Source organism: Mus caroli, unplaced genomic scaffold (assembly GCF_978045245.1).
Source record: "Mus caroli unplaced genomic scaffold, Mus_caroli_1 scaffold_5, whole genome shotgun sequence".
NCBI classification, from domain to species: Eukaryota; Metazoa; Chordata; class Mammalia; order Rodentia; family Muridae; genus Mus; species Mus caroli.
The window spans coordinates 74,507,350-74,525,281 of record NW_028227260.1 but is presented as its reverse complement, the minus strand read 5'-3'; the positions used below and the strand labels follow the sequence as shown (position 1 = coordinate 74,525,281).

Below are 17,932 nucleotides of genomic sequence, written 5' to 3'. Positions count from 1 at the left end.
CAAGGGAGGGGTGACCCTGCCGGAGCCGCGGCTGCCAGCGACATGTTCAAGGTGAGAATGTGGAGCCGGGTCACAGCTGTCATTGTCCCCTCTCAGCCTCCAGGAGCTTCCCCACGCTCCCGTGGCGCCTTTTTGGGGACCAGACTCGGTTCCTCGTGAGGCCTTTTTCACCTCCGGGCTAAATTCTGGCTTGGCGGCGGTTCATTCAGCGCTCGGTATCTGCACCTGTGAGGCTGTGGAGTGAAACCCTAGATTGGTGGGATCGGCCCTTTGAGCTCTCTCGCGAATGAAACACTTTGAAAAGTTAAAACGCCTCTATCGTGCCCACCTCCTCGCCAATGCCCTTTTGGGGTTGTGAGGAGGATGAAGCCAGGTCTGGGCGCTGCAGGGTTTGTGGCTTTGGTTGCTTGGCAGGATCAAGTTTCAGAACCTGGCCCGTGGGTGGGGGAGGGTCAGCTTCGGAGGATGTCCGGGATGCTGGCTTGGGGGGCGGGGGGGGGGGATGTCTGTGTGTGTGTGTGTGTGTGTGTGTGTGTGTGTGCGCGCGCGCGTAGCTGGAGCTTTACTGCCCAGTGAGCATTAGTATGAAGTCGACTCTTCTCCCCTCTTACAGTTTTTTCGAACTGTCCTCTGTAAGATGGACATTTACAGTGAAGACTTTCAAAAACCTGTATTTTAGCATAAAATTATTCTTTCTTAAACGGCAAATATATTTTGTCATTAAAAAAAATAAAAAACCTCACAGGCTGTGCATACCTTTAATTCCAGCACTCAGGAGGCAGAGGCAGTGGATGAATTTATGAAGATGAGTTCGAGGATAGCCTGGTTTACATAGCGATTTCCAGGACAACCAGTGTTACATAAAGTTTCTGTCTTAAAAAATAACCACAGGCAGCCAGAAATCTACAAAATCAAGTCTCAAGAAACACAATATTTACAGAATGGTGCTAATGAAATTTCAGACTTGTGATACTCATTTCAAAGTTTCTTGCAGCTGCAGTGTTTGAGGCACAGTAGTAAGGGCTGCAAAATGAGACCATGGCTTCACTTAACTCCACTTAACTGCCTGTTTCCCCCCTGATTGTGAAATTAGGGTAATAAAATCTAATTGTTAAATACTGAGGGGAATTATGTCACTAAACACAGAGGAAGGATGGACACTGAACTCAGATTTGTTGGCTCAGCAATGCCATCAGGGTTTACTATGGCATTTACTATGGCATTGTCGGTCTTATGGTTTCAAGATGACTGACATAACAGTACTTTCTTTTTCACTAGGGGAAGAGGAGAGGATAAAACTCCCAAGCTTGGAGTATGGTTTTTCTTCAGGTCTGATTGGACCAGTATGGGTCAGGTGTCTGTCCCTAGCCTCATTGCAGTTGCCAGGGAATGCTAGTCTCTGGTTAGCTTAGGCTAACAGGACCACTGCGTAAGCACAGGGAAAAGGGATGGCTTCATGAAAAGGTGTAATTGGAAACTGAATCTTCAGCCAACAAGGCCCATGTCGGGTATGTTCAGATAAGTTTGTACAAGTGTGCACTGACTTTGGCTCTTTGAAAATCTTTCATGATCCTGCTACATTTAATTTATTGATGGACATGAAAGATTAGCATAGGTTTATGACTCAGATAAAAAATGCGATTGTAAAACAATGGTTCTCACTGACTGGTCTACCCACTTTGAGGATGTTTTGGAAATTCCAGGGGTTCTTTGTTTCTTTAGTTGTGTTGAACATCTGTTTTATTTTTTATGTGTATTAGTGTTTTGTCTGCATATATGTCTGTGTACCACATACTTGCCTGGTACCTACAGAGGCCAGAAGACGGAATATGATCCCCTGGACCTAGAGTTACAAATGTTAGTTAGATACCATGTGGGTGCTGGGAATGGAACCTGGGTCCACTTCTGCTAACACCAGGCCCCTATCTGGTGCAGACCCTTGCAGGCCTGTGCATGATACCATAGTCTCTGTGAGTTCACATGTGTGTCTATCATGCTTTGCTTAGAAGGCCCTGTTTCCCTGAGGTCCCCATTCCTGTTGGTCCTTACAGACTTTCCTCCTCCTCTTCTACAGGGTTCTCTGAGCCCTGAGGGGAGGGTTTTCATGGAGACATCCCATTTAGGACTGACTGGTCCAAGATCTGTCACTTTCTGCATATTGTCCAGTCGTGGGTGTCTGTATGTGTTCCCATCCGTCTGCTGCAGGGCGAAGCTTCTTTGATGATGGTTGAGCAAGACACTGATCAATGAATATAGCAGAATGTCATTGGGAGTCATTTTATTGCTACATTCTTTAGCAGAACAGTAGTATTTGGATTTCTGCTAGGTCCATGGGGTTATCAAGTCTCAGGGTTTTGGGCAGCTGGGCAGTGTCAGGTATGGGTTCCACCTCATGGTATGGGCCTTAGTTCTAATTAAATATTGGTTGGTGACTCCCACAACTTTTGTGCTGCTATTGCACCAGCTTGTCTTGCAGTCATGTCACCATTATAGATCACAGGGTTTGTAGCTGGGTTGGTATTTATCTTTCTCCTCTGGTAGTGTACACAGTGCCTTCCACTATTATATATAAAAATAGATATATATATAACTCAAATAATGTGTCAGTGAATGACAAATTTTATTTGAGGATAGGAAGAATGATACCAGGTATTAGCAGTTCAGAGCCACAGCCCATTAAACTTGAATGTGCATATGACTGGGATAGGACCTCAGATTTTCCTTTTTTTTTTTCCTCTCTCTCTTTCTTTCTTTTTATTTATTTATTTTTTTTTTTGAGCATCTCCATGTCATTGATGCTGCTGGTCATCACACTTTGAATGTTTAAGAATTTATTTAGTAAGATCCTTAGTGAATGTACCCTGGTTTTTTGAGGTCAATGGATTTATGAATGGGTAGGATTTGGAAGAGGTACAAACCAGGAGCAAAATGCTTTGCAAAAGTTTTGCTGAGAGTTTCGCTATCACAGGTCTCTGCTTGGAGGGGACAGAATAAATGATGGGACTGGTCCATCTTTGGGAATTGCCAGCTTAGGGAGATGAGGTAGAAGGAGCAAAAGTTGATAGTATAGGTGTTGACAGGGAAGTACAATGTATGTAGCTTATTGAGGGCATATCTGACCATTGTGTTCCTTTAAGAATTGTATTATTTATTTACGTGTGCTTATGTATGTGTCCAATGAGGTCAAAGAAATGTTGGCTCCCTAAAGCTGGAATTTCAGATATTTATGAGCTGACTGTTGTGGGTGCTGCAAACTGGACTGAGGTCCTCTGTAAGAATAATATATACTCCTAACCATTGAGCCATTTCTCCAGCTCTGTGACCACTGTTTTGAATTGGCTATTCACATTCAAGGCAGTAGGGAACATTAGTGGATTTTTAAAAAATCACATTTGAAAAGTGCACCAGAATTTGGATTCTGTTGTTGAAAACAGTTTTTCTTTATGTTGTAGCAGGAAGTTTCAATATTGAATACATATATTCTCCATGTGTGATGCTAAATTTGATTTACTTCATAGATTTTATCACTGTCTGGCTATGGCCTGGGCATAGTTAATGTTCTGTGGAATACAAGTACAATGACTGAGTTCTTATCTGGAAGGAGTTCCCAAATCTAGCCAGCTACCATGGTTATTTAAGATATAGTTGGAGGGCCTTTCACATAGTTCAGTTTTACTTTAGAAATTAATTTTATTTTATGTTTCATTTATATGTATGTCATAGTGAATGCCATGTGTATGCTGGTACCTTGGAGGCCAGAAGAGGTCTCTGGGTCCCTTAGAGCTGGATTTAGAGGTAGTTGTCGGCTGTTTGACATAGGTGCTGGGAACCAGGATCTGAGCTTGGGCCCTCTAGGAGAGCATCAAGCACTGTTTATTGCTAAGTCATCTTTCCAGCCCCCAAGTTTATTAGTTAGATGGAGTCCAGTGAACTCTAGGTTTTCAATACTTGTAGGTAATTGTAAAATTTTGATTTAAGTCTTACAGTGGCTATTGGTACAAATGTAACAAGTACATTATAATAGAATGGCTCTCAACTTCGATTGCATGTTTGAGTCATCTGTGAAGCTTAGTGGACATTTTTATGACTGGCAGGAGGGACTCTAGACCTATGACATTAGAATCGCTAAAGAATCTAAGTCCAGTTTGTGGAACAGTCACACAACTTCGAGAACAAACATAGAAGACCAGCAGTGGATACATGTTTGCGCTGACCTTTGATGTTAACCAGGCAAGGTTGAATGGGTTTTCTAAATGATAAAGAAAATGCTCACACAAAGGTGGTAGAGGAGCTGGCATGGTGGTGCACATCTTTTATCCCAGTACCCAGGAGGCAGAGGCAGGCAGATCTCTGTTAGAGGCCAGCTTGGTCTGCATGGTGAATTCCAGGACAGCCAGGGTTGTGTAGAGAGACCCTGTGTCACAAAAAGTCATCGGAGACTTGTGTTCAATGTTAGGACCTTGAACAGCTCCATGTTACCACAGAGGGAAACTCACATTCTCCTATCTACAGTAATAATCAAATTAGATCTTAGAGAAGATATATTTTAGACTTTTTCTAAGTTTCCCCCTAGTTTATATTAGTTTTATTATAGTTTTCAGTATGCCAAAAGCCTTAAAGTGAGAATTAAGCTGTATTTTTATGGTACTACTATGCACTATAGTGTACTTATATGTTGAGTGAATTTCCTTTAAAACTCATTTGAACTAGTTACCTGCCTTCAGACTTCTTTTGAGATGTCTTCATGCCATGTAGTATATTTTTATTCGGAGCTAATACTAGTTTCCACTTAAGAATTTTTTATTGGCCTTGGTTTTGTGAAGATGAGGAACCCTCTGAAGGTGCTAGAGAGATTCAGAAATTCTTGTTCATTGTTTTAATTGGGAAGCATACATACTCAGTGGATTGTAATTCAGATATGTATATTCATATTGAACACTTTAAATGGAAATAGCAATAGATCTCTTTCTCATATTCCACAAATGTCAGTCCTTGTGAAATAGCAGCTTGTATTCTGTGCTGGCTGAAATGAATCTCTTTTCACATTGGAGGGGCTGCTTCTTGTATCGTCTTATGACATAGGTTAGATGGATAAGTAAGCAAAGAGTAATGCAGGGCTCTTAAACTGCATTGAGAACTGACGCCGCCTAGAAAGACCTGCTTCTGAACTCATCTTTAGGATCTGGTCAGAGCTCTGTTAAGGTTGCTATGGAAAGCCCCAATACTAATTTATCTTGTCTTTATTCCTCTTTAAACAAAGATTTTCACCATAAATCCAAATTGTCATCAACTAGTTGAATCTTAGATATGATTTTTGCTTGAAAATATTCATAGGTTTCTTTAAAGCACATAATTCATAGAAGTAGCTCAGATGAGGCTGAAGGAAGTTCTCCCTAGGGTTTGGAGTTCTGTATTTGGGAGATGAAACCTAGGTCTAGGAAGGTTTTACAGTGATAGATAACATAGTGCTTCCTGTTAAAGAATGTATAGTTTTAGTTATGCAGGTTCATTTGGGAGCAAGACTTGAAGTAAAGGACTATTCACCTACAACTTTCCCTTCTTATTACCTTACCTTCTAAATGACGGAGCAGCATCTATGACACTATTCAGAGAGGGTAGAGAGGGAAGCCTTTCTGGAGTTTTGGGTATTCAGCAATCAATTTCGAACTGGATGAGGAAGTTCAGATATATGTGTCACGTGCATTCCGAGTGAGTCAGGAGCCGCCAGAATGAACAGAAATCACACTCTTTGGCCGGGGATTTCTTCCCTGTTTATTACACAGCTTTGTTACTTTTCTATGTATATCTGACACAATTAGATAGCTATTTTTACAGTTAAAACATAAGGCAATTCTAGACGAAATATATTTTCTTGGCTTTATTGGCCTAATTTTGTAGTGACATTCATTTGTACCCCCACCCCACCCAGAAGATAAAATGGTTTTCTGTGAGGAAAATATATTAATAATTTTTTCAAGCCTCAGTTTTTGCTTATATTTTAAGATTATAGTAGATACAGAAGAACTAGGAAATATCAGCTGCTTTGGTACAAGCTACAGGATCAAAAGCTCATAAATTCTGTTTGCAGTAGCAGAAGGTAGTTTTTCTTCTCTTTTTCTTATTTTCTTTTTCTTTTTCTTTTTTTTTTTTTGCTTTTGTTTGCTCATTTGTTTGTTTAGGCAGGGTCTCAAATAACTCAGGCTATCTTCAAACTTGCTCTTCAAACTTGCTGCATAGCCATGACTGTTCTTGAACTCTTTTTTTCCCCAAGTTCTTTAATTGATTTTATTGTCTACATAAAAAGTTCAGTAAAAATTGGATAAAGTAAAGTGATCTTAAGCAGTAAACCAAGCTTATTGACATAGCACAAGGCTGGCCAAAACCACAAGGCAGCCTGCTTTGGAATATTTTTTTTTCAGTTGATTTTTTTTATTAGGTATTTTCTTCATTTACATTTCAAATGCTATCCCAAAAGTCCCCCATACCCTCCCCCCACCCCCCTACCCACCCACTCCCACTTCTTGGCCCTCGTGTTCCACTGTACTGAGGCATATAAAGTTTGCAAGACCAAGGGGATCCATCCCATAATCAGCCTCCAAACGCAGACACTATTGCATACGCCAGCAAGATTTTGCTGACAGGACCCTGATATAGCTCTCTCTTGTGAGGCTATGCTGGGGCTTAGCAAACACAGAAGTGGATGCTCACAGTCAGCTATTGGATGGATCACAGGGCCCCCAATGGAGGAGCTAGAGAAAGTACCCAAGGAGCTAAAGGGATCTGCAACCCTATAGGGGGAACAACATGATGAACTAACCAGTACCCCCAGAGCTCGTGTCTCTAGCTGCTTTGGAATATTTACATGATAAATTAACCCTTGCAGGAGAATTTATACTATCCTTACAAAGTCTTTCCATGATTCCAGCACATAGATGCTAACAACAAACAAAAACTGAGGAAAAACAAATAAATTATTTTCAATATATTCACATATGCATTGAAATATAATAAGTTTCGTCAGGGTAAAGGATCTTGGGGGAAGGGTGCATGCACATGCGTTTGTGCACTGTCAGCACTGCCAAGCGGGAGACCCAGTTTTGAGAATGGGATCCTGTAGCCAAGGTCTTCCCTAGGTTACTTAACGCCTCTGATGGTCTGTAGCTGTTACCCCGGTAGCTCACAACTAGGGGTCATTTGGAGACAGAGCTCACTTTTGCAGCTTACAGCTGACACTTGCAAGTTTGAACTGCTCAGGATGGTGGGTCATCGCATCAGTAGCACAGCCCTGGCCTTGGGGTAGGGCAGAAGCTACAGGATTCATCCTTTCCGCTCCACTCGCTTGTACTCCATCCACTTTGGCCTGATGTCACTCTAGTTCAGTGTCCTCTCTAGGTTTGTAAACAAGCCTGAACTTCTGCATGTACTTGGTTTTGTGTTTCACATTCTCATTGCGCTCTAGATCCTTGGCGTTCTTACGGTACTTCAGCTCCTTATTTATAACTCCCTGAGTCAGCTTTCGAGCGAGGTGCTTGACATCTTCAGTGGTAGTGATCCTTGCAGTCAGGTTTCTGGGAAGGATTCAGGCCCTGGACAATGATCTGAGATGTTTCTTTTCCCGAATACTTCTTTGCTTTTCTTTGCCAGTTCACTGTAGGTGTCTGCTTCTGCTGTCTTGGACTTTTTTTTTTTTTTATGTTTTGTTCTTGAATTCTTAAAACGAAATTTTTTAGATTTATTTATTTTATGTGTATGAGTGTTTTGCTTGCATGTATGTGGGTGCACCATGTGGGTACTTAGTGCTTGTGGAGGTCAGAAGAGGGTGTGAATCCCTTGCGACTGGAACTACATACAGATGGTTGTGAGCCACCATATGGTGCTAGAAACTGAACCCAGGTCCTCTACAAGAGCAGCAAGTGCTCTTAGCCACTGAGCTATCTCTTTAGCTTCTGGCTTTGAACTCTTGAGTTTCCTGTTTTCACCTCCCAAATTGTAGGATTATAGTCAGGTGTCACTATGCCTAGAAAGAAAGCTGGGGAGGGCTAGAAGTGCAGTGTAGCTCAGTGGTAGGCCATTTGGCTATTTGTATGCAGAGCTGGGGGGCTTCTGTCTGTAACATGGAGATTTGAGTGCCTGTTTAGGGCAAGGTCTATTTTGATGTTTCTAGAATTTGAAATGTTTCTCTTTTTAAATTCAGTTTATAGGAAATTATTAGTAATATGTTCTTATGGACATCAATGTAGGGTTATTTGGACCAAATTATTGGTTGTTTTCATCAGTTTGTTTTACCATAAAAATTGCACATATCTTTTGGTTTTATGTTAGTTGTTTAGAACAAGCGTAACTTTGAAACTGTGGTCAGTTTTCATAGACTTTTTAAAAAACCTATTTCACATGAGTGTTTTGCCTGCTTGCATGTCTATGTACTATGTGTGTGTCTGGCGCCCATAGAGGCCATTAGATCCCCTGAAAATGTAGTTACAGACAATTGTAAGCTCCCATGTGGGTGCTAGGAGTGAAACTTGGCTCCTCTGGAAGAACAGCCAATGCTCTTAGCCACGGAGCCATGTCTTTAGCCCCTTCATTTTAGATTTTTACCTCTTAAACAACTGAGGAATCAAAAGGAAATACTTTTAGTGTGTGTGGTGCTAAAGATGGAATTCAGGGTCTTGAAGTATACCCGGTGTGTAACCCTGCCACATCACACTCTTAGCGGAGGAGTAGTCTATTGCAAATGAATAAATGCTTCCAGAATGGAAACTATGGGAGAAAAGATGATTGGTGAGAACTAGTTGAACATTTTTTGGGGAAATGTAGCTATATCTCTTTTTGTAAGTAAGTATAGGAATATCTAATTGTGAATGACATTTACTTTAAAAATATTCAAGTAACATTTCACAGGGACTTAAAATGATTTTATATGGCTGGGCATGGTGGCACACACCTTTAACCCCAGCACTTGGGAGGCAGGAGCAGGCGGACTACACAGAGAAACCCTGTCTCGAAAAAACAAAAACAAAACAACAACAACAAAAAAGGTTTTGTATGACTTTGGAAAGAGCTGTGCATTTTAATGCACAGGCTATATGACAGCTATCTAATAGCTAGAGTGCAATAATGAAAACAATAGAGCCGGGGGTGATGGTACATATTCATCACCTCAGTTCCCAGGATATGGAGGGAGGAGCATGGAGAGCTCAAAGCCCATTGGGCCAGGTAAGAAGACACTTGAAAAATAAAAATAAAGCATTATAGATTTGTTCACATAAATTTTGCAGTCAATTACTTTGATTTGGTTATAGTTGAAATTCTATCTGACCTTGATTAAAAAGGACTCGATTGAAACTATTTTTAATATATTGTAAATGTAGCAGCTGTTAAATGGGACCCCATATATCCTCTGTGGATATAGCTACAAAGATTGTGGTGTGTTCAAAAAATTATCTTCATGTTTTAAACCTTTGGATTTTTTTGTTGTTGTTGTTGTTATTGCTTTTTACAGAGGCCATTCCCAATAACACTGACTCTAAACTTCATACTGTTGGGTGACTTTGCTAAATAAAAAAAAAAAAAATATATATATATATACACACACATGCGTGTGTGTGTGTGTGTGTGTGTGTGTGTGTGTGATTACTGTTTATTTTAAAATAAATTTAGGTACTGGGAATATAATTCAGTTGGTAGAATGTTTTGCCTCTTATGTACAAAGCCCTTGGTTCACATAACTGAACATGGTGGTCCTCACATGTAACTCCAACACTAGGAGGTGGCGATGAGGGTCAGAAGTTTAGGGTCATCTTTGGTAACTATCAAGTCCAAGCCAGGCTGGGCTATATAAGACCCTGCTTCAAAAAGTAAAGTTGTAGTCTAGGTTGTAGCTTTAGTGGTAGAGGGCTTGCCTAGCATTACTGAGGGCCTGGGTTCTAGTCTCAGTACCACTACCACCATAAAACAAAACTCCAGAAACTGTTAAAAGGAAAAGAGAAGAACAACGAAGATAGAAAGAAAAGAAAAAGTGCTGGAGAGAGGCTCTGCAGTTAGCAGCTCCCGCTTCTCTTTCAGAAGATCAGAGTTTGGTTTCCAGAACCCACATCAGGTGGCTCACAAGCACCTGTTAACACCCCCCCCAATAAAATCTTTAAAAAACAAAATCAAAATAGTTCATGGAGGGAGCTAGAAGGTAAATAGATGGTTAAGGTTGAGCACTGAAAGTGGAGTGTCAGGGCTGATATGTAGCTCAAATGGTATAGAGCAGTTACCCAACATGTAAGAGCCTCTGTGTTTAATTCCTAGTACCCCTCCCCTAGAGAAGGGGGAGAAGGAAGAGGAGAGTTAGTGTCCCTTGATTAAGTGAGGCTATTCTGGAGTATAAATTAGTCATGCTGCTGTTTAGTTTTTGGACAATTTTCATTCCAGTGTCTTTAAAATGTTCTTAAAAATAAGTGAACTTGATTATTCATACTAGCTTATGTTCAGTATCTGTTCCCTAAGCATCTTGTGGAATAGTGATTTTCGAAACTTGGCTGAGGGTAGAAATAAGTTCTTGGGTTTCTTTAGATTTACCAAGTCAGACTCTTTAGGAGAAGGTGCTGGAATGTATGCTTTTAAAACAGTTCTCTGGTGATTCTGAAACCTCTTGTGTTTCTAGGCATACAAAAGGTCTTTTATTGGAAAGGAAAGAGCTACATAATTTAAATGGAAAGCCTAGTAAGATGAAAGGTAGCTACTTCTGGAAGAATAAATAAAAGGCCTTGTCTTAGGGTTATTATTGTTATGGGCAGGATTGATTTATTAGGCCACATCACTGTTCATCATTGAAGAAATCAGGACAGGAACTCAAACAAGGCAGGAGCCTGGAGGCAGGAGCTGATACAGAGGCTATGGAGGAGTGCTGCTTACTGGCTTGCTCTTCATAGCTTACTCTGTGCTTTCTTATAGAGCCCAGGGGTGGTACTACCCACAATAGGCTGGGCCCTCCCACAATAATCACTAATTAAGAAAGTACCCTGTAAGCTTATCTGCAGCCTGATTTTATGGAGACATTTTCTTAGTTGAGGGTCCCATTTCTCAAATGACTGTAGGCTGTGTCAAGTTGACATAAAACCAGCCAGCATAGGCCTCCTACTTTAAAAACAGAAGAGATTTCCTGCTGGATACTCATTCCATGGAGTTAGAAGGTGAGTTGTCAGGGACTTGGGGATTTGGAAGCACTTTAACTTGAATTTTCCATTTGTTTTTAAAGCAATTTTCCTGGGAAAGAATGTGGTTCCGAAGCTGCAGAATTCTGGGCAGTACTCTTTAATGTGCAGAGCCACAAGAACAGTTTAATTTCTGTGATCTGCATGTTTATGACCTTGCTAGGTTTATTATCTTGGCTAACTTCCAGGACTCCACTCTTGTGGCTGGAGCTGAAGAGTTAATCCATAGATTGCCTGAGTCTTTTTGGATTTTGTTTGAGACAGGGCCTGGCTATGAGGCCTAGGCTGGCCTTGATCTCACTCTATAGCTTATAGCTGACCTTGTACTCAAGAATACTGCCTCAATTTGGATCTTAATTAGCTATATTTAAAATCTCTGATATATTGGAATTCTTACTGTGGAATTTTAAGCAGCTGAATTCTTGGAGTAAGGATTTGTGTTACCAAGTGGCTTAGTGGTTTGTATTACAGTTTTTGCAAATCTTTGTACTATGATTTCTATGATTCTAAAGTGAGGCTCCCTGAGATAAAACAGCATCCTTCACCGTTCTCTCCTCTATTCCCTCTGTCTCATTATAACAGGTCATGCATGAGCAGTCGCCAAACATTTCTGTTGTGTTAGGCACAGCTGCAGCAGTAGAAATAGGAGTAAAACACACTTCATTCCGAGAGGGGTTTTAACCTGCTAGGGAGAGCTTGATGGGCATAAATACATAGATTAAAAAGTAAAGTAAAAGCACCAGTCCTCTCTGCTTTAAAAAAGGCAGTCCGCTGGAAAAAGACAAAACGGTCATAGGACTCAGTGAACGGAAACCCAGGTAGCTGGAAAAACCGCATGAGAGAAAACCAGAAAGTCCATGCTTGGTGGCCAGATGAGGTTAGAGAAAGTGGTTGTAGCAGGTTATAGTAAATCTTTGGTTTATGTAATAGTCCTGGCGGGGCCGGGGGGACCTCAAGTAAGAAAAGGACGAATCTAATCAGGGTTGTAGTTTAGATAGATCATTGTTTCTCATGTGGTGCTTTGAATCTATAGTGGGCTAGGCAACCAATTAGGATGCTGCTAGAAACCATCTGGGAAAAAAATGAGGGTGCAAGGAGTAAAGGGATAAAGTAGGGGATAAAGAAGAGTTCGGAGAAGTGAGATCATTTAATAGACACAATTACCAGAGCGTAGTGACCAAAAGGATTGAGGGCAGTGCCTAAGATGACCTTGGGGCTTCTTTTTGTTTCTTGAGCCACTAAGTAGTAGCCCTGGCTGTCCTGGAACTTATTCTGTAGACCAGGCTGGCCGCATACTCACAGACAGTTTTCAGGTATACATATCATATATAAATTGGTATCAATTTGTTTAGCTGTGTCTTTTAATTTTTCAATTGAAAGCTTTGTTACTTTTGTCTTTGGAAAATTAAGAGAAAGTCTTGAAGTTTGAACTCTTCCACAATACATGCTTATGTTTTGATATCCCCAGAATTTCAAAAATGCATTTACTTCAAAGTAAGCTTTTCTTCCTGTGAGTGGCTGAGGTTATGGGCCTGCTTATATTGTATGTACCTGATTTGTCGCATGGAGAAAAGATTGACAACTACCTTCGTATTTCAGGTGATTCAGAGATCTGTGGGGCCAGCCAGCCTGAGCCTGCTCACCTTCAGAGTCTATGCAGCACCCAAAAAGGACTCGCCTCACAAAAGTTACATGAAGGTCGATGAGGTAACGAACTCATGAGGTGATGAGGATACTAAATGGCACACTATAAACATCCGACTTAGTTAGGGAGAGTTTTTATAAATTATATATCAAGATGATAAAAGACTTGTAGTTTTATTATTATTTTTTTTTTACTCTTTGAGATACTGAATAGTAATGTATTTCCTTGGCACACTTAGAAAATATTTAAAAAGAAGACCTACCTATACATTTTCTGATAGTTTGTTTTCTCCATGGGAAATTGCTAGAAAGCACAAATCACTTTTCCTAGTAAGTACTTATTTTCTATTATTTTTATGCAATATATTCTGATCATGATTTTCCTTTCCCCAACTCCTCCCAGATCCTTTCTATCTCCCCAATTCCACACTTCTGTCTGTATCTCTCTAGAAAACAAATAGGCAAAGAAAAATCCCAAACCATAAGAAAAAGAAAAACCATGAGAAACACACACACACTCTCTCTCATAAAACAAAATCTGAAAACATAATATACAAACAGAAGATTAGTAAGACAAAAAACCAAAGCAATCAGTATGAGACAGAAAGTCTACAGAATTACCATTGAGTACGTTTGTATTGACCACCTACTGCTGGGCACGAGGCCTGCTCCTAAAGTGTGTTTAATACACTCAGTGAGACTTCATTGGTGAGAACTAGTTTTTCCTTTGCAAGAGGATGTCATTTGGAGATAGCATCTTGATTTGTCTAATTCCTTTTCTGAGCACTGAGGCCCTGTCTAGCTTAAACCCATACAGGCCCTGTGTATGCTGAGTTCATCTGTGCTTCAGTCCTATTGTGTCTGGAGAGCACGATTTTCTTGGAGTCCTCCACTCTCTCTGGGTCTTACAGTGCTCCTACTCTGTGTAGCCCCCTTAGCTCTGAGGGGAGGGATTTGGTGAAGACATCCCATTTAGGGTTGACTGTTCCAAAAGCTCTCACTCTCTATGCATTGTTCAGTTGGGGTCTCTGTACAACTCACTTTTTGGCGTGGCCTGCCTGATTCTGGACTGCTTATCCAAAATATTCACTTTTTTTTTCTTTCAAAGAATTTAAAGGCTTAGATTCTTTCTGGTTCTTGGCAAAATTAGAGATGCCTAACTAAATATTTAGTACATACTAGATCAACAAAATAAATAAGATATCTTCTCTGCATTGTTCATATTCTTTATTGTCTGTATTTCCCAGTAACTATTTGGAATTTCTATTTTAGTCGATGTCTGTTACCTTGGAATAAAGGGATGTACTGAAGTCTCTGGTGGCTAGGCGAGATTACTTGAATAGTGTTATATAAAGCTAGTTAGCTTCTCTTTCCTCTTCTCTCAGGCCTTAGTACTGTTAATGGGGAAGAGGTGGCTAATGGTGGCTACTGAGAAGGCTCTTTTCTAGGTGGGCAATGAGTTTGCTCACCTGCTTTGATCAGTAGCAGCCTGATATTTGCCATATAAACAGTTATTCTTCAGTACTCTCAGCCTTTTTTTTTTCTTAAAAAAAAAAAAAAAACCTCACCACCACCAACAAAAAACAAAACAAAACCTATGGGCTGGTAAAATGGCTCAGTGGATAAAGGCACTTGCTGCCAAGCCTGATGACTTAGTTTGATCCCTAGGACCCATATGGCAGGAGAAAACTGACTCTTATAAGTTGTCCTCAGACTGCCACATGTGCACCATGACACATACCCTCCCTGAAAATGCAATCCCCCACCAAACTCCTCCTTTCACTCATTAGAATAGCAGAATTTTTTCCACTTTAAGTTTAAGGTAAGATATCACTTCTGTAGACTGATAGAGGGCTTGCCTTGCATAGGTTTAATACCCCACACTACCAAGACAAAATGGTAGAGTAGGTAGGGAGAAGACAGAGCACCTTGCAGTCCTGTCCACTTGTCCTTGTCTTTATTGAGGAAGTAAGGTACAAAGATCATCTGAAGTAAAGTTAGAGGTTGCATGCAACCCTTAGGGTAACTGTAATTTATCAATTTTTATAGAGGTATTAACCTACAAAACTGATCCTACGTTACATGATCTCATGGTATATGCTTTTCTTTTTGTTTTAATATGTGTAGCTTTCACTCTACTCAGTTCCTGAGGGTCAGTCTAAATATGTGGAGGAGCCAAGGACTCAACTTGAAGAAAACATCTCACAACTCCGACATCGTTGTGAGCCATATACAAGTTTCTGTCAGGTACATCTACTTAAGAGTTAATAATGGAAATTCTATATTGGCTGTAATTTTTCATTTTTTATTGTTTGTTTCTTTCCTTTTTCCCTTCTTTCCTCCCTTCCCCCCTCTCTCCTTCGCTCCTCTCTCGCTTCCTTCATAGGACCTCACTCTGTAGAGTTGGCATGGAATTCACTACATAGCCTAGACTGTCCTCAGACTGACTGACAATCTTCCTGCTTCATTGACTAGCATAGGTGCTGGAGTTAACGGATGTAAGCCATCATGCCCAGCCCTGAGTTCATGTTTTTAGAAAAAGGTGTAATAAGGATCCAAAGATAAGCGTGTCTAATTTCTAAGTGTCCCTTAATGCTACCCGGAGAGCAAGTGCAATCAAGCCTGGCACTCTGCAGCAGTGAGGGGAAGTTAGCTCTCATCAGAAGAGCTGTGGCACCTTGGCCAGAGAGCAGAGGGCTAAGAATTACCTTACCTTGTTGGTTGGTATTATAAAGCTGTTGTGTATATCAGGGTAAACATGTGACACCAATGGGAGGAAATGAATAAAACATAAGCATGTATATCAAAATTGTGCTGTTATTGCTGGGGTGATAACTCAGTTCCCTGAGGACCTGCGTTTAGTCCTTAGCACCCAAAATAGGTACGCATCTTGGCATAGACTTGCAGCATTGGGGTAACAGAGATTGGTAGATTTTTGGAGTTCACTCGCCTAGCTTAGCCTGATCAGCAAGACCCAGGTCTTAGTGAGAGATTCCATCTTAATAAACAGTATGGCTCCTGAGAAATGACACCCAAAGGTGAATATCTGCACCCAAACTTGCAGTTACACACAGGCACCACACACCTGTATATAACACATACCTGTACATGCTTATCATGGACACACATACAGAAAAATGAGATTTTTCTCTCCCTCTAAAAACTACACATCACTACAGTCTGAGCATCACTGATTTGAGAGTATTTTGGATTTGGACTTTCATACTAGGGACATCCAAGCTAAAAATCTAAAAAGCTAAAAAAAACCAAACAAACAAACAAAAAAAAACCAAAAACCAAAACCAAAAACAAAAACCCCAAAAAACCAAAAACAAAATCCCAAACCCTCTGAAACCTAACAAACATCTGTTCCTATACATTTCAGATCATGGATACGCATGCAGGTGAGACTACCTAGGTGTGGTGGGGCATACCTTTAATCCCAGCACTGTGGAGGCAGAGACAGGCGGATTTCCATGAGTTCTGAAACTGACCTGGTATATATAGTTCCAGGACAGCTAGGCTATATAGAGAAACAGCAAGCAAAACTAACCAACCAAAACCCCAGGCATGACTACAGAGTATTTGGGTACTGTAATGGGAAAGTAGATGGCATACGTAGTAGGGTAGAATTACATGTTTGAGTACTGAACTTTCCACTCCAGTGACGACTACAGGTACAGCTTGACTTCTCTCATCATGAATGTCTTAGGTTCCAGACACTTGTTGTTAAGCAACCGAAAGTATTCTGATTTTAAATATCTGAAACCAAATTTTGCAGTCTATAGAATGCTTTTGTAGGCTTTGGTACATATTTACTGTACTTGCTCATGATTTTGAAAAGGAAGGAAAATAATATGTTAATGTGCATAAGAGGATCCAGGTTTATTTTAATTGAGATCTGCAAATTCAATTTTCATCCAAGACTTTTTGTAAAAATTTAAATTTCATTAATTATGCTGTTGTTGAACTTTTTTCTGTTTACCAATTGAGGAAGGAAAAAAGCATATTAGCTCTATCAATGGTCTAAGCACATTCTACACACACCTTACCACTGAGCTGCACCCCAGCCTGCTTGTTCTGTAAGACAGTATTTTTGTCAGCTGGTCGTGGTGGCATATGCCTGTGACCCCAGCACTAAAGGTATTGAAGCTGCATGGTTGCAGCCTGCCTGGATACATAAGGAGATGCTGTCTCAGAGAAAAAAAGGCGTTTGAACACTAGGCTTCATGACTCCACCACAAGCCTTCTCTTTTTAAAAAATGTTTATATATTCTCTCATATACTACATTCTGACTGCAGTTCCTCACCGTCCTCTCCTCACCACCCCTTCCCACCATCTATTCATGCCTCCTCTGTTTCTCTTCAGAAAAGGGCAGGCCTCCCAGGGATAGCAACTGAGTATGGCATAACAAATTAGAATAAGATTAGGCACTTCCCCTCATATCAAGGCTGGATAAGGAGAGAAGGGTCCCAAAGGCAGAGAAAAGAGTCAGAGACAGCCCCCGCTCCCATTGTTAAGAGTCCCCAAGAACACGAAGCTACACAGCTATAACATACATGCAGAGGGTCTAGGTCAGTCCCATCCATGCTTCCTGATTGTCAGTTCAGTCTCCGTGAGCCTCTATGAGCCCAGGTTAGTGGATTCTGTGGGTTTTCTTGTGGTGTCCTTGACCCTTCTAGCTCCTTCAATCCTTCTTCCCCCCACTTTCTCCAACTTTTGCCTAATGTCTGGCTGTGGGTCTTTCCATCTGTTTCCAGAAGTCTCTCAGAAGACAGTTATGCTATGCTCCAATTTATATGTATACTAGAATATCATTAGGAATCATTTCATTGACTTTTTTTTTTTAATGCCAGTGTTTGGTTCTATCCTAGGTCCTGGCTATCCAGCCTTCTGGTTCCTGGCCCTCCAGGCAGTGTCAGGAATGGGCTCCTTCTTGTGGCATGGGTCTGAAGCTAGACCAGTAATTGGCCACTCCCACAGTTTCTTACCCCACCTTTACTACAGCACATCTTGTAGGCAGGACAAATTGTGGCTGGGTTGGTGTCCCAGTCCCTCCATTGGAAGTCTTGCTTGGTTACAGGTTAGG

At 40.8% G+C, this 17,932-nt stretch overlaps 1 protein-coding gene across 2 annotated transcripts in view; it reads left to right on the top strand.

Moving 5' to 3' along the window:
• The window catches only part of Apoo (apolipoprotein O), a 43,906-nt gene continuing 25,974 nt past the window's right edge, over positions 1-17,932 (top strand). Inside the window, exons 1-3 of one of the 2 annotated variants that reach the window (XM_021153436.1) lie at positions 1-51; positions 12,798-12,905; positions 14,970-15,089. In XM_021153436.1, coding sequence (XP_021009095.1) covers positions 43-51; positions 12,798-12,905; positions 14,970-15,089 — 237 coding nt within the window. In that variant the 5' untranslated portion in view covers positions 1-42. The other variant, XM_029473540.2, reaches the window with a different exon arrangement.